The sequence below is a fragment of the Ictidomys tridecemlineatus genome, chromosome 9 (genome assembly GCF_052094955.1).
Source record: "Ictidomys tridecemlineatus isolate mIctTri1 chromosome 9, mIctTri1.hap1, whole genome shotgun sequence".
Classification (NCBI taxonomy): Eukaryota; Metazoa; Chordata; class Mammalia; order Rodentia; family Sciuridae; genus Ictidomys; species Ictidomys tridecemlineatus.
The window spans coordinates 40819280-40835032 of NC_135485.1; the positions used below are offsets into that span (position 1 = coordinate 40819280).

Consider the following 15753-nt stretch of genomic DNA (forward strand, 5'->3'; position numbering starts at 1 on the left):
CATCAGGCAGAGCCCTGGAGGAAGTAAGACACTCCATCCTTCTTTGATCAGGCTTTCAAGAGGTAAGAACTTCTTACCTCTCCAAAAGGTGCAAAATGAGTGCAATTTGCTTGAATACCCTTCTAAGTACATTAAGTCTCTGTAAGCTCCCTACCTCTGCTCCTTTGGTGCACAGTAACAAAAGCAGTTTCTCCAAGGAAACAATTAACTTCAGTAAATCAATATTCACTAGCTTTACCACTTAGAAGCAACTTCCTTTGGAGCTTGTTAACAACAGAAAAATTCACACTATCCAAATATAAGAGATTACTTCATAACATGGTGTATCTTAATATAGGAAAACTTTTTTCTGTGAAAAGGAAGCAGAACTTCAGAGATTCCTTGGGCAGAGAACTGAATGACTATGACACATTTTCAAGAACATTAAGCTACTCAATTTAATCTTCTAAACCAACCTGCATGTACTAATAGCTACCATTTATTGAGTGTTTACTATATACCAAGCAATGTGCCACATGTATTACAACAAATATCTTAGCAAATACGCATTGTAGTCCTAAAAGGTGAGGACTATTATTGTTAATTTACAGATGAGAAAACCGAAGCTCAGAAGGATTAAATTATTTGTACTGTGATCACTGAATTAGTATAGGGTAAAGATGAGATTTGAACTCAGTCTGTGTGATTCCAGTAACAATGTACTTCACACTATTCTATGTTGTTTCTCAAGTCTAATTTTTGCAGAGGATTATAGTGATATTTTTAAAAGAAATTTATTGCAAATTACTATGTATCTACAAAGAGTCCTTGGACTAGCTGTGAGTGGTAAATTGCAAGTAATGATAACTCATAGCATGCAGTAGTGTCACAATTACTAAGACTCTCAACTGTAGTATATTGGAAAGGGGTACAAACAGAAAATAAATCCATGGATTATATGGTGGGTATGGTACTTGTGCATTATGGTAGCAATTATACAGTAGACTGGCATTTGTTAACTGGTTTGGAAAGCTTTATAAAAGGAAGTGACAGGCTCAGTTCATCCAACTATCAAACCAGGGCACCCTATGAAAGCCATAGGTTCTCCTGTGTAAGCTACTGAGCAACTGTGCTAAAAATCAGCCCCAGTATCTAATCATAAAGGTGGCAGAGCCACAAAGGAATTCAAATTCAGAGCCTTGGCATATCACCAGAATGCTACTAAGAAAATATTGGAAATTTGAGATTTGAAATGGAAATATTTGTGTGGGCTTTATAATCTTAAACTCCCCAATTTTTTTCTTCCTCTTGCCAATAGTCTCTTGCCATCTACCTACTAAGTGCTAGTAGAACTCTCACAGTAATTATAACAAAAAATATGTCTAGACAGAAATGTCCCCTGTTGAAAATCATTGAAGTAGACTAACTCAAAAGAAATTACAAAATGGGTTAACATTTACTAATAGGAATGAGGAGAATGTAAGAATAAGTATTTAGAGTGTTAGACCAGAGGAACAACATTACAAGACTAGACAGGGGAAATTTTATGTAGGGGATAACCTATAGTTTAATACTTTGGCAAGTCCTAATACACAGCCTTCATCTCCATAAGAACTGGATATGATGACAGCCTGTACTAAATGAGATTAAGATGCTATAACAATCTTAATGGATACTGAGAAAGGACTGTACTTTAGCCCCACTCAGGGATCACTCTAAGGAACAATGCCCTGGAGAGGAAACTTTCTAGGTGGCAAAGCTTGGAGCAACACAGTTTATCATTCACTTTATAAAAAGGGAGAAATAACCCAAAGTAAAAATATTTACAGACTCCTAGATTTGCCTTTCTTGCCTACATCTACAATCACCAGAATTATAGCATTCTGAATCAACATTACTTCAACCAATCACACTCCCCAAAAAGTAACAATATGTGCATGATCACTGATATTCACTGATATTGTCATATTCTTCACCATTTAAACATAGTTAGCCTTGTAAAATGGTGGAATGGTTTGTAATAGTCTTCATTAATGTGCCCTCTTGAAATTGGAATGTTGTCCTACAGTTTTAGTAAATGCACTGAAGGAACCAATAAAACATTCCCAGCAGCTCAAGACTTAGCTCCAGAAAACCAGGAATAGGAGCAGGACTGATCCATCATATCAATCCCAGTGACCTACTTGCAGAATTTGTATCTTGTACCTCTCAAATTTAGACCTTGCTATAATAACTGCAATGATTGTTTCTCCAGGGTTGAGTGAAGAATGCTTCCAATAGGATACACAGTATGAAATTCTCTGAACTTGAAGCTCTCACTATCATTTTGTCTCTTTGGGTTTGCCATAACAGTGGACCAGCCTCCATAGAAAGCAGTTACAATACTGGTGGGAGCAATCAACTGAGATTAGCAAAGTATCTGGGATTGTTGCTACACAGTAGCAGTAGGGATGAATATATCTGTAGTTAAAGGAATTCACTGGAGCTTATCTTGGTGGTTCTGTACCCGAGGATAGGTTGAACAGGCAATTATTGAAATCATGGCCCAATTAAAGAAGGAAAATAAATAAAATGGTTATCACTCCATAGAAACAATCTAGATCAGTTGATATGTTACCCAAGGGTGGGGAAAATTAGAATGAATGATAGAGAAGGAAGTTAATGAATACAAGTATGGTCTTAATATTAGTGCATCACTAAGAACAAAGCTTATTCCATAACTCTTTTACATTAATTCCTTGCAGAGATTGTGGCTGGCCATCACCTTGGAGAGACCCATGTGAAGGACTGGATTTAACCAAAGTGGTGTAAAGGACTCTTTATGTGCACTTTCTCAAATCCCTTCAGACTCTTATTTCAACCACCATTGCAGCAAACTGTTCTGAACAGAGTTGATGAGCTTTGAGCAAGTGCAACATGACAGCACCTCTCCTCTCACTTTCTGCCTCAGCACATCCTTGATATGAGAGTGGCATTCATAATTGCATAATTTTGAAGTGTAGAAGAGTTAATGCTCAGGAGTATTAACCTTTGATGGAAGAGGGACGGGAGTTGACAGATAAATGTTTCCTCCATTGTTTCCTTCAGTGGACAGTTCTGGGACTCATTTCATCAAGCTTCTTAGATGGTCCTAAGGGACTGGGAAAACAGTCACACATAATGATGATCATCAACTCAATAACTCTGCCTCAGACTGCCTCTCCGTCTTCTATGTTTCATTTCCCTCCCCCTTCCCTCACTTTTGCTCTTTGGAGTCAAATCCTCAGAAGCCTCACTTCAGGGAGAATCAAGGAGGGGAGGGGAGAAATGAGAATTAAGTTATTGAGTTGAGATGCCTCTGAATCATCTGAATGGAAAAGCCAGGATAGGGGTGTGGGTAGACAAATCTGGAGTTCAGGGAAGTTTAGATTTCTGAAATACAATTCATTTCCCAATTTTTTTTTTTTATTTTTTATTTATTTATTTATTTTTTTATTGTTGGTCATTCAAAACCTTACACAGTTCTTAATACATCATATTTCACAGTTTGATTCAAGCGGGTTATGAACTCCCAACTTTACCCCGTATACAGATTGCTGTATCATTTCCCAATTTTAAGGAAGAAAGTAGCATACAATTGCCATATAAAGTATGCAAAGTATGCATTCCGGGACTGAGTAGGAAAGACATAACAGGTATTTGTAAAGATAGGTCTAGACCCTGCTCTTAAAAGGGAAGTCATTCCACGAAAATGAAAGGCGACTACAGCATATTAATCTCAGTAACAAACAGTTCCCTACTATGTCTGCTAATTTTCCCACCAAATTCTACCTTGAGATTATCAGTGAAAGATATTTTGCACAGCTCATCTGTCACTTTCTCAGTGAATCCATCACTGATAGAGTGAGTTACTCCCTCTTTTGCATTCCCCTTGTTAAGCACTAATACACTGTGAACTCCTTCAGAGTGGGATTCCGGCGCGAATCACCTCTCTAACCAGAAGTAAAAGTACCTGGCATGAGTGTCATAAATAAAGTGACAAAGGAATGTAGAATAAATGAACCACCTGCCTCATAACCAGTAGCACTGTCATTATACTTTCCTCTCAAACTTAAATATACAAAAGCATCATCTTGTTAAGATATAGATGGTTCTGATTCGGTAGATGTGAAGTGAGCCCGAGGCTGCATTTTCTAAAGAGCCCTCACATGATGCTCAAGCACCTGGACAGCAGAGCACACTGCAGTAAGAGTTAGAATTAAAAGTGCTTTACATATGCTAACAACAAAACAAAACAAAACAAAAAGATTTAATCAGCTCTCTTAAGTTGCCGCAAATATCAGAATAAACATTTATAAAGAAGGGAAATATCCCATAATATCAAATCCCCAGTCTCACTTAGGCCTCGCGCATTTGACGTCCCGCCCCTGCCTTTATAAGACACGCCCCTCCAGCGAGAGTCATCTCCCGCATAGCCGCGCCCGTCGGCTGGCGCTCCGCCCCCTCCACATCTATTGGCCTCTCTCTTTTTCGCACCGCCTCTCCTTCCTTGTCTACGGAATCAACTTCCGGCGCGGAATTTGTCACGTGTCCGGATGTGGGAAGTTGTGGGGAAACTGCAGCTTCCCGTTGGCGGTTTAATTGAGGGGCACGTCCCTGTGGCGGTGGCCGCCACAGCCCCATCCGGTCTCTGTGTTGGAGGACCCGCCTCGGCATAGCCGGGCTCGGTCCGGCCTTGCGGTAAGCTTTCGGCCGCGGCTGCTCCGAGGTCCTGGCCGCGGCGGCGGCGGCCCGAGGAGTGGACGGGCGGGCTCCAGGGTTTGAGCCGGTTTGTCACTGCCGCTACTGGTTCCGCGCCGGGCATCGGGCACTGAACTCTCGCTGGCCAGGCCTCTTCCCAACCCCGCCTGATGTATAAGGAGCAAAGCCCAGTGGGAGCATCCTCCAACCCTTGCTGGGCGAATGCGGAGCTGGGAGGACAGTCCTCTTAAGTTCCTCTGCAGTTCCGCCCATCGGATCCATATTTCATATTTGACAAACAGTCCTTACCGTACTTTGGCGTGGACTAGGAGAGAAGGGCGTGACAGTGCCTTCTCCTTTGTCCTAAGGAACATGTTCTTCGAAATCTCTTAAGCGTGTTTCCCTGTCTCTATGCAGTTTTGTCTTCTAGATGATGGTGCTCCCTGCCCATAATTGTCTCAACAGCATTCGAGGCTCAACCCACATGGCCTCACTCTGACCAACTATTTGTCATGCAGTGTAATGGCCCAGCTGAGTTTAAGGAAGCAAGAACCAATACAGAACCAACAGTGGCTTGCTGTCTCTGACACATGGTCAAACTTGGGGTTTTAGACCTGTAAAATAGATTTATATGATCGCTAGTGATTTGTTTACTGACATACAGAAAGGTACTGTAAAAACTGGAGAGATCATTACTGGACCTATAGGATGTAAATTCCATGTAAGTAGAGGTGTTTGTGTCTTCGAGAACATGTTTGTCATGTTCACCACTGTAATAGACTAGCACCTGGTACTTAGTAGACATCAGTATTTGCCGAATGAACGAATGGTCACATACAGCTTTTCACTATGACTGCCTCTTTTATGAGGTATGCTCAGTCTTCTCTTTTTACCAGTTACCATGCACCCAATCATTGCTTTAGACTAAGGAGAGACTGTGTGGTAAACACTGGCCATTATTAGTCATTGAGTAGTCACTGATTTGACCATTTTTTACTGTTCAGCTCAGATTTCCTCAAGAAATATCTGTTAAGTACTTATCAAGAACACAAAAATGATACAGCCTCCCTGCCCTCCCTCCTGTCCTTCTCTACCCTCTCTTACTCTGTTAATAGGGCTCCCAAGATCCAGGAGCTTATGCTCACATGAGCCAAGTAGACAGCAAGTGCTTGATTATTCAGTAAATGCAATAAGTGCTATAGAAATTTAGAGATGAGGTCAATTTGGATTGAAAGTCTTTATTGAATTAACTTTATATAAACCATGAAATGTAATTAGAGTTTGGATAGGGAGGAGATGGAAATGTGCCTAAGCAAAATGAACAGAGTAAGTGGAAGTTTTGTATTTTGGAGCATTAAAAGAATGTTGAGCGAGGGTATGATTTGATGAAAAGTATATTTTAAGATTATTTGTTTGTTTTTTAGGATTATAACAGTTTGCAAAGAGATAACCAGGTGCACTCTATAAAGTTAATATGAACCTTGGTAATATTGGAAGTGGAAACAAAAAGAAATAAATTATATGTAAATGTAGGAAATCACAAAATGTGATCTCACTGCAAATGCCATGTTGACAATGGAGAAGGAAATAAAATATGACAGATTTTGAACCTGGGTATTTGCTTACAGATGTGGAAGTTGGAATATGGGAGTCTTGAGGGAGCCTCAGTTGTTGTTACTTAGTGCTGTCATGTTAGTTAATTTGTTAAACATTTATAAAATATACAGAACGTGTACATACTTGACATTATTTCCAACGTGTACATACTTGACATTATTTCCAAAACAATATAGTATAACAAGTGCATAACATTTACATTGTATTAGGTATTACAAGTAGTATAGAGATTATTTAAATTTTGTAGTTTATGCAAATACTATGCTATTTAATACAAAGGACTTGAGGAACTGTATATCTGAGTATCTTCAAGGGGTCCTGGAATCAATGTTCCACAGATACTGGAGGAAGACTATCATGCTGCTGTGAATACTAATGTACAAGTTTTGTTTGGAAATATTTAAAATTTTTTTTTTAGTTATACCTGGACACAATATCTTTATTTTGTTTATTTTTTTATGTGGTGCTGAGGATTGAACCCAGTGTCTCACATGCAAAGCAAGTGCTCTGCCACTGAGCCACAACCCCAGCCCTGGAAATGTTTTTTTTTTTTTTTTCATTTCTCTTGGAAGTGGAATTTTGAATCACATTGTAAACTATGTTTAACTAGTTGAGGAACTGCCAAACCATTTTCCAAAGGAGACATTTAACAATCCACTTAACATTTAACAATCCACACCATTTAACAATCCCACTAGCGATGCCTGAGAATTTTATTTTCTCCAGATCTTTATTGTCTGTTGTTTTGATTTTAGCTAGACTAGTGGATGTAGAGTACTAGGTTTTTCATTGTGGTTTTGAATTGTGTTTCCCTAGTGGTGAATGATGTTGAACATCTTTTCAGGTACTTATTGGCTATTTGTGTACCTAATTTGAAGACATGTTTATTAAGTTTTTAATTAGTTATTTGTCTCTATTGTTGAGTTTTAAGTGTTCTTTATATAGGAGACTGTATGTAAAGATTGAGCATGATTTTTATTTAAATAAATCTCTATGAGAAGGGTGAAAGGAGAGATAACAATACTTGGTGAGCATTTCTAAAGATGTTAGAGTTTGGTAACACTGATTCTCTAATTTCATTTCACACTTACAGCTTTATGTTTTTATGATGCTGATGCATTAATATATCATTTTTCTATACTTATTAACCAAAATTAGGTCATTTTTAAATCATAAATGGAATAATAAGGTGGAATGATTTTGAGAATGAGCTAAATATCTACACTCTGAATTTTCAGCTGAGAAAAGATGACAGCAATCAAACACGCATTACAAAGAGATATTTTTACACCAAATGATGAACGCCTGCTGAGTATTGTGAATGTCTGCAAAGCAGGAAAAAAGAAAAAGAACTGTTTTCTGTGTGCCACAGGTGGGTATTTCATAAGAAAAAGTATTTGTTTGGCATTCTTTTATTTCTTAGGGGATGTTTTCTTTCTTTTAAAAAATATTCTCATTGTCTTTATAATTGGAAAAAAATTGGAGGACCAATAAATTAGTTTTTTGTTAAATATTGAGCAAATATTTTTTAAAAATTTATAATATATACATAAGGCATAAAGACAGCTTATTCATAGAACACTTGGGTCCTATAAAAACCTATAACATTACTTTTGAAGCATCATGCATGCCCCTCCTTGACCCCATTCCCTTCCCCTCTCCATTAAGAGGTAACTGGTATCTTGAATTTTGTTTACTTTTTCTTTATCATGTTACCATATGTATTTTAAATTTCAGACATTATAGTTTTTCATCTCTTTGAACTTTATATAAATCGAATCATAGTGCATATATACTTTGGGATTTTTTTTTTCCCCACTCAACCTGAGTCCATTTTTCATGAGTTTTTCTTTTGTTCTTTCATATAGTCATATTACTTCATGTTTATTGCTCTGGATTATTGTACTATGTAAGTGTCCCACAGTTCACCTATCCATTCTAACAGTGATGAAGGTTGAGTTTGTTTCTAGGTTTTGCAACTCAGTCAGCACTTGCATGAATGTGTTTGTTTTTATCTCCTAGTATATACAAGCAAAAAAGAAAAATTTAAGGTAGATTCTTAACATGAGGCATTGCTGAATCATAGGTATATGAGTAACCAATTCTGCTCTAATACCAAAGTATTTTCAAAAGTAGTTTTAATTTTCACACCCATCAGCAGTGGGTATGTGTTTTCTACATCCTAATGAACAGTTGATTCTATCAGACTGATAATTATTGTCAATCCAATGGGAGCAAAATAGTGTCTCATTAGGATTTTTAAATGGAGTTCCCTTAATGAATATCAGATTGAGCATCTTTTTATTAATTTGTTAATCATTTAGTTTTCTTGTCTATGAAATTTACCTATATAAGCCTTAATTTATTTTTCTGTTATGTTGATTGGCCTTTTAGTGATATGTATAAATTCTTTATATTGTCTGAATATTAATCCTTTGTCAGTTATATTCAACCCAGTATATGGCTTTCACTTTTTATGATGGCTCTTAATGAAATTTATAATTCTAAGTAATTAAAGTAAATCAATCTGATCCTTTATGGCTTTCCTTTTTGGTATCTTTTTAAAAATATTCTTCCCAGATATCTTTTATGTACTCATAAAAATTTTCTTTATTATAAAAGTTGTATAATTTTGCCTTTCACATTTTTGTCTTTGGTTTACCTGTGTCTGCATTCTGGTCTATGTGTGTTTGTGTCTGTTTCTGAGTTTTTTATTATGTTTTGCTTTTGTTTTATATTGATTTTTTTCTTCTCTTTTACCTACCTTTAGAAGTTTCAGATTTCATTGGGATTTTGATTGGAATTGTTTTGGTTCAATTTGAAGAGAACCTACATTCCTTATGATACTAAGTATTCACATCCCTAGACTTGGAGCAGTTCTTCACTTATCTAGGTCTTTTATAATGCCTTTTCCTAAATTTCATAGTTCTCTCTAAAGGCTTTGCATTATGTAATTATGTAATTATGTAGGATTTGATTTTTTTGATATTACTATGAGTAATAGTCCTTATTAGAATTAGTACATTATTATTTTTATTTATTTATTTATTTTTTAGAGAGAGAATTTTTTAATATTTATTTTTCAGTTTTGGTGGACACAACATCTTTATTTTATGTGGTGCTGAGGATCAAACCCAGCGCCCTGCGCATGCCAGGCAAGTGTGTTACCTCTTGAGCCACATCCCCAGTCCAGAATTAGTACATTTTTAAAAAAAACATATGAGTTGTTTTTTAAAATACGAAATCTATCAATCTTGCTGAACATTATTATTAATTGTAATAATTTATAGACTCTGAAAATAGCATATTTTCCTTCCTTCATAGTCCCTATATCTTTCATTATTTTTGTTACTTTAGTCTGCTAGTTAGGACTATCAGTACAGTCTTGATCTCAAGGGAATGATTTCATATTCAGTATGATGTTGCGATAAGTTTTTATAGGTATCCCTTATGATATTAAGAACATTCTCATCTATTCCTGGCTTCTTACACTTTTTTCCTACTTCTTTATCTTTTTATAAATCATAAATGGGGATTAAATTTTATCAGTTGCATTTTCACATTGTTGAAGTTATCAGATAATTTTCTCCCTAAATTTATTAATGTGGTGAATAATTAAATTTGGATTTTCAAATGACAAATTGGTTTCTCAGAATAACCAAACTCAGTCATAATGTACCATTTGCATATATTATTATTTTATATACTAGTAAATAGGGGCTAGGGGTATAACTCACTGGTAGAATGTTTGCCAGGCTTAGGTTTGATTCAGAGCTGAAGGAAGGGAGGGAGGGAGGATGAAAGAAAGAAAGAGGGAGGGAGGGAGAGAGAGGAAGGGGAAAAAAGAATGATATTGCATTTACTGTTAATATTTGCCCTGATTTTACACATTTTAAATGTGAAAAGGGTACATCTTAGATTTGATGAAATGAAATATATTTTGTAAATATACTTTTTTAATACAGTATTTAAGATTTTGCGTTCATGTTGATTTGTTACATGGTCATAATTTTCTTCACTGTCTTTGTCTGACTTTGTAACTAAAGTTATAAAATAAATTGGGAAGCATTTCCTTGTTTTCTCACACATATTAGTTGTGTGTGTTTGGAATTGTTCATTCCTTAAAAATGTGGCAAAAGACACCAGTAAAATTGTTGTACTAGTTTTGGCGGGGGCAGAGGATGAGGGAAGATTTATACTTAGCAAAGCAATTGCTTTAATGATTACACAATTTCCATATTTTCTATTCTTGAGTCAGTTTTGATATGTTCCATTTTTAAGAAAAATTGGGGGAGTTTTGGAGGAAACCACTTACTTTTTTATATGTATTGACATTCATTCCAATCACTCCCCATTCTGTTGACAGTGTAATGTTATTTCCTTAGCCACATTTCTTAAACAGCACCCCACAACTTCATATAAAGACCTTTTATGATCTGAACTCCCATCTTTTGTAGTAACATCATTTCTCTCCACCTTATTACACATACTGCCTTTATTGAACAATTTATTGTGCCACTTTGAAGCAATTATTCTCTTCCAAGCCTCTTGGGATTCACATATATCAGTCATTCTTTAGATTTTAAAACTGATCTGGGCTGTGGATATAGCTCAAATGGTAGAGTGCTTGCCTTGCGCATGCACAAGGCCCTGGGTTCAATCCCCAGCACTGCAAAAAAAAAAAGGCATAAAACTGATCTAAAACTTTCTTTCTCAAGGCATCTGCCTCTGACCCTCTGGTCTGATTTAAATGCTTTCTTTAGGATTCTACATTCCTCAGTCTCTACTTTTAAAACATTGCACGTGTTTTAATATTATGTACCAAGCACCTGAAAACTATGTTTACAAGAGTGAATGAATGATGAAGATTGAGCAAGTGAAGGATATTTCTAACAAAAGTTATGTATTTTGCTCAACAGTGACAACTGAACGCCCTGTGCAGGTAAAAGTGGTCAAAGTCAAGAAATCTGATAAGGGAGATTTCTACAAAAGGCAGATTGCTTGGGCTCTCCGAGACCTTGCTGTGGTAGATGCCAAAGATGCTATCAAAGTATGTTTTTCTGTTCTTTGACCTGTGTTCAGAAGCGTCTTTAATTTTATATTATAATATTATGTATACAAAGATGATCTAAACTTGCTGATTTGTGACCACCTAAGAAATAGTCTAAGATGTATTGTTCAACCTTTTGCCTCCGTACCCCCCACTCTGAGGCTACTTGGAATGAAACATGTATGTTTGTTTTATTATTGTTGCTTTTTTGGAACGAAAATTAAGTTTGTGCAAAAGATATATAAACTAGAGCAAAATAACCTTGACTCCATATATTTCTATTTTAGGTAAGTATAAAATCTGTAAATTAGTGTGGGTTTTAAAGCAGTATGTCATATGAGTTCTTTTTTTTTTTTTTTAATCTTCATTGTTTTTAAAAACTTAGTTCCAAATCAAGTCTGATATAACCAAAGTGTGTCCTCATGAGTTCATGTAGAATCACCAGCCAAGTAGCCAAGTTGGTCTTTGGAGGGCATGACTTATGACTTTGATGTTTCTTATTCAAATAAAAGAAGTGATTATGAGTATCGTAAGGAACTTAAATATTGAGATTTAAAAGAATATAAATCTGATGACTTAATGTGATAGTCACATTAAACGACCTCTTGTAGTCCCTGGAAATTCAAGGCTTTTCACAGCCTTGCACAAACAGTAGAAACTATAGAGCTCCTCTGATTCAATTAGGTGTGGCCTCCTCCTGTTCTTCTTCCACCTTCTCCTCCTCTTTCTCTTCTTCTGTAGATCAGAAACACCTCCAAAGCACTAGAGAATACTTTGGATCACATCCACTTGTGCTCTTGATGGCATTAATAGCAAGGCTTATACTAATGCAACTACAGGCACTCTTTGATTTAACTCTGTATATCTCATACATTTATTAAAAAGGCAAAAAGAAGTTAAAAATGACCTTTGAAAAGCACTCTGGTAAAATAAAATTCTGGTTTTACTCTTACCTTGACATAAATCTCTGAAGATCAAAGAGCCACACGAAACAACAGGTAGTTGAGTTAGATGAAAAAAAAGGAAGCAAAACAATTTTAGGAGAGCCCTGCCTATCCATGAGATTCAGACTGCTTCCAATACAGATAATGAATGCCTTTTAAGTATTTTAAGTATTTTTAAGTATTTTAAGTAATCTTTATCCCTGAAGAGTACCCAGTTTTTCAAAAAATGTGAAATGTGGAAACAGTTTTACAAGCTCTAACAGAAAGAGAATTTCGTATGTTTAGAAAGAAAACAAGAAATGAAATTTTTAACCAACTTCAGTAAATAATTTGTTAATATGTGGAGGAATCAAGAGATTTTTGAGTAGGTTTCTGTTTAAGAATATTTTAAGGGCTTATTAGAAATGCATCTTGATTAAAAAGCTTTTTTCTCTTCACTAGTTCTTCACTTCATGACCCTGTTGACTTGCATAAATCACTAACATTGCTGAGTGCCTATTTGAATGCTTTCTTAAAGCCAATGCCTCTTTTCTGACTGCTTAATGGATGTTTTTTCATTTTATGTAGACACCTTGGTGTATGTACACTATATATGGATAGAAAACATAAAATTTTTATACATAGCCTAACATTAGCCATTTAGTATCACACATTGATTTGTGTGAATGTTGCCACTGGAGCACTCAGCTTCTTTTATGGCATTATGGGAAGTATTCCCAGGGAAGAGATCATTTCCCATCAAGTTCATGTTAGCTGCCAATACTCTTAGATTTTTTTTTAAGTAATAACGTAATTAGCTATAAAGGAAGGTTTTAATTTTTTTGATGCTTCAATTCTTTTAAGCTGTAAGTTGAGCTAATTAGAAGTTCTACATTACTGTTAAAATTGTTGTACCAAAGGTCATGTCCTGATCCCTAAAATAACCCAACTCTTCAAAGTAATTCTCATATAAATTTCCTTGCTTTTTAGGTGTTGTATTCACATTTAGTTCCCCTTACGTTATGCTTTAAATAAATGCAATGTACCTTGTAGAGCATTTGAACTTATTTAATTCCTTGGAAGTGAAGAAAAGTGTACACTCATACATTTTTGGTTATTATCTAATGGTTTAAGTACTTCTACAATTAAGGAAGAAGTATTAGCCTGACATGAAATTATTGCTCAAATGTGGCTTAGTAGACATGTAGAAAGCATGATGCAGTTTTCTCAGATTAGTTGAGGTTTTTTGTCACTTGAAAGAACCTTAAATCTTGCCAGCATTTTTGGGTTTTGAGACACCAGTAATCATTCTCTCTTTGTCTCATTTGTTCTTGAAAAGCACACCAGGGTGTAGATTGTATTTCTTCCTCATGTGTTATAATTAGAAAAATGTATTCCTTAATAGGGAGTTAGTGTTAAATTACACTTATGAATAATAATACATTATCAAAGATGTAACTCTAAAATTCCATGGCAATTCTTAAAAAAAAAATTAGATCCACATCAAAACTAGAGACCATTGTTATCTTATTGACAAGGAAGCTGAAACACAAAGCCTTGAAGTATTCAACCTGTACTTCCAGTCACAGACCTGCAGGGCATAGAAAGAAAATGACCCCAACCGTGTGTTTTGTTTTTTATCTAGCCATTTTGGGGTGATAAAGTTTTTACTATAAATTGAATTCTTGGAAGCCTTATCTTCAAATTACTTAACTAATTTGTTGTTGTTCTGTTTGTTTTTAAAGTACCAGGCATTGAATCCAGAGCTCTGCCCATACTAAGCAAGTGTTCTGCCACTGAGTTGTCTCCCCACCCCAAGAACAGCTTTAGTTCTTTTTTAAAATAAGGATTTTACATTAATAATGAAAAGGAATCTGATCAAAAACTACTTTTTTGTATATTTTCATTTCAGGAAAATCCTGAATTTGATTTACATTTTGAAAAAGTATATAAATGGGTTGCCAGCAGCACTGCTGAAAAGAATGCATTTATCTCATGCATTTGGAAATTGAATCAGCGATATCTCCGGAAGAAAATCGATTTTGTCAATGTTAGCTCACAGCTTTTGGAAGGTAAAGTTAAATAAGAATGTATGTATAAATTCAAGTGTATCTTTAAGTGACTATATAATTTTATATTACTCAAAGCAATTAGAATACTGAATTACCTTTTAAAAAAATTTTAGAATAACTTCTTATTGAAGAAATGGTGCTTATTTATTGTAGGATATTGATACATTAAATTAAAATAATAATCACTTGTAAACTTACTCCTCAGATAATTACTATTAACATTTTGGTAGATATTATTCTGGTCTTTTATGTATGCATATATAAATATTTTTTTGAAAATAAATTTACATTGTTTTCTAATTTTTTCATATAATAATGTATCATGAACATTTTTTACATTATTAAATATTTACCCCATCATTTTTATGTTCTATGAATATACCATAATATTTTAACTAATCATTTATTTTTAGTTTCCCATTTTTTTACTTTTTTAAGCAGTTCCAGGATAAATATTCTTGTGGCATTATTTTTGTACAGAGTATAGGTGTAGTAGTTAAGAATTCAACTGTGGAGTCATACTGCCTGGGTTCAAATTCTGGCTTTACTACCTACTATATGACTTTATAGTTACTTAATCTCTTGTTTCAGTGTCTCTTATAATAGAAATAGAGATACTCACTGCTAGGATAAAATTTCTTAAATCATAAACATGAGGAGAACAGTGCTAGGTATATAGTAAATGCTTAACAAATATTAGCTATTAATCTATTATCAGCATAAAATCCTTAGATATGAAGTTAATTTGGGTTATTTTTGATCAGTCTGTCTTCAGGAAGGGTGGACAAAAACTACTGTTAAAATTGAAAATGTACAGTGAGATTTTATACTTTGAAATTTTCTTTCATAAAGGCATAAGCATAAGAAAATGATTCTAAAGGCCTTGTGGATGCAATTCATATAGTGTTTTTTTAAGAGAGAGAGAGAGAATTTTAATATTTATTTTTTTTTAGTTTTCGGCGGATACAACATCTTTGTTTGTATGTGGTGCTGAGGATCGAACCCGGGCCGCACGCATGCCAGGCGAGCGCGCTACCGCATCCCCAGTCCAAATATTGTATTCTTTATCTCAAAGAAAACAGTTGAAATAATAGCTACTATGCAAGAAAATAGAGTTGTTGCTCCTCTTTATTGAGAGAAAAAAGATTTGTCCTAAGTTATGTATTAGAAGGAAAAATGAGATTTGTCCCAAATTGCAAGTTAATATTTAACAGTAGAAGTTTCTTTTCTTTCAGAAAGGTTGAAACATCTGAAATTACCAATATTGAACAATTTTAATATGTAGTGTAAAAAAAACTCTTCCTGTATTTAGTCATTTGCCTCTGTCGCTTTGGTTTTGTTTTACTTTTTTTTTTAATTCTGTTTGATGATAGACCTTTCCCTTCTTGACTTT

At 35.0% G+C, this 15753-nt stretch overlaps 1 protein-coding gene across 5 annotated transcripts in view; it reads left to right on the forward strand.

Annotated features, from left to right (window-relative positions):
* Positions 1 to 4543: 4543 nt before the first annotated feature.
* Exoc1 (exocyst complex component 1) overlaps positions 4544 to 15753 on the forward strand; it is a 50732-nt gene continuing 39522 nt past the window's right edge. For 4 of the 5 annotated variants that reach the window (XM_021722814.3, XM_021722816.3, XM_021722815.3 and 1 more), the window contains exons 1-4: positions 4544 to 4698; positions 7554 to 7687; positions 11235 to 11365; positions 14201 to 14360. In XM_021722814.3, the coding sequence (XP_021578489.1) occupies positions 7564 to 7687; positions 11235 to 11365; positions 14201 to 14360 (415 nt within the window). In that variant the 5' untranslated portion in view covers positions 4544 to 4698; positions 7554 to 7563. Of the gene's footprint in view, positions 4699 to 5185; positions 5420 to 7553; positions 7688 to 11234; positions 11366 to 14200; positions 14361 to 15753 lie in introns of those variants that run through there. The other variant, XM_078021312.1, reaches the window with a different exon arrangement.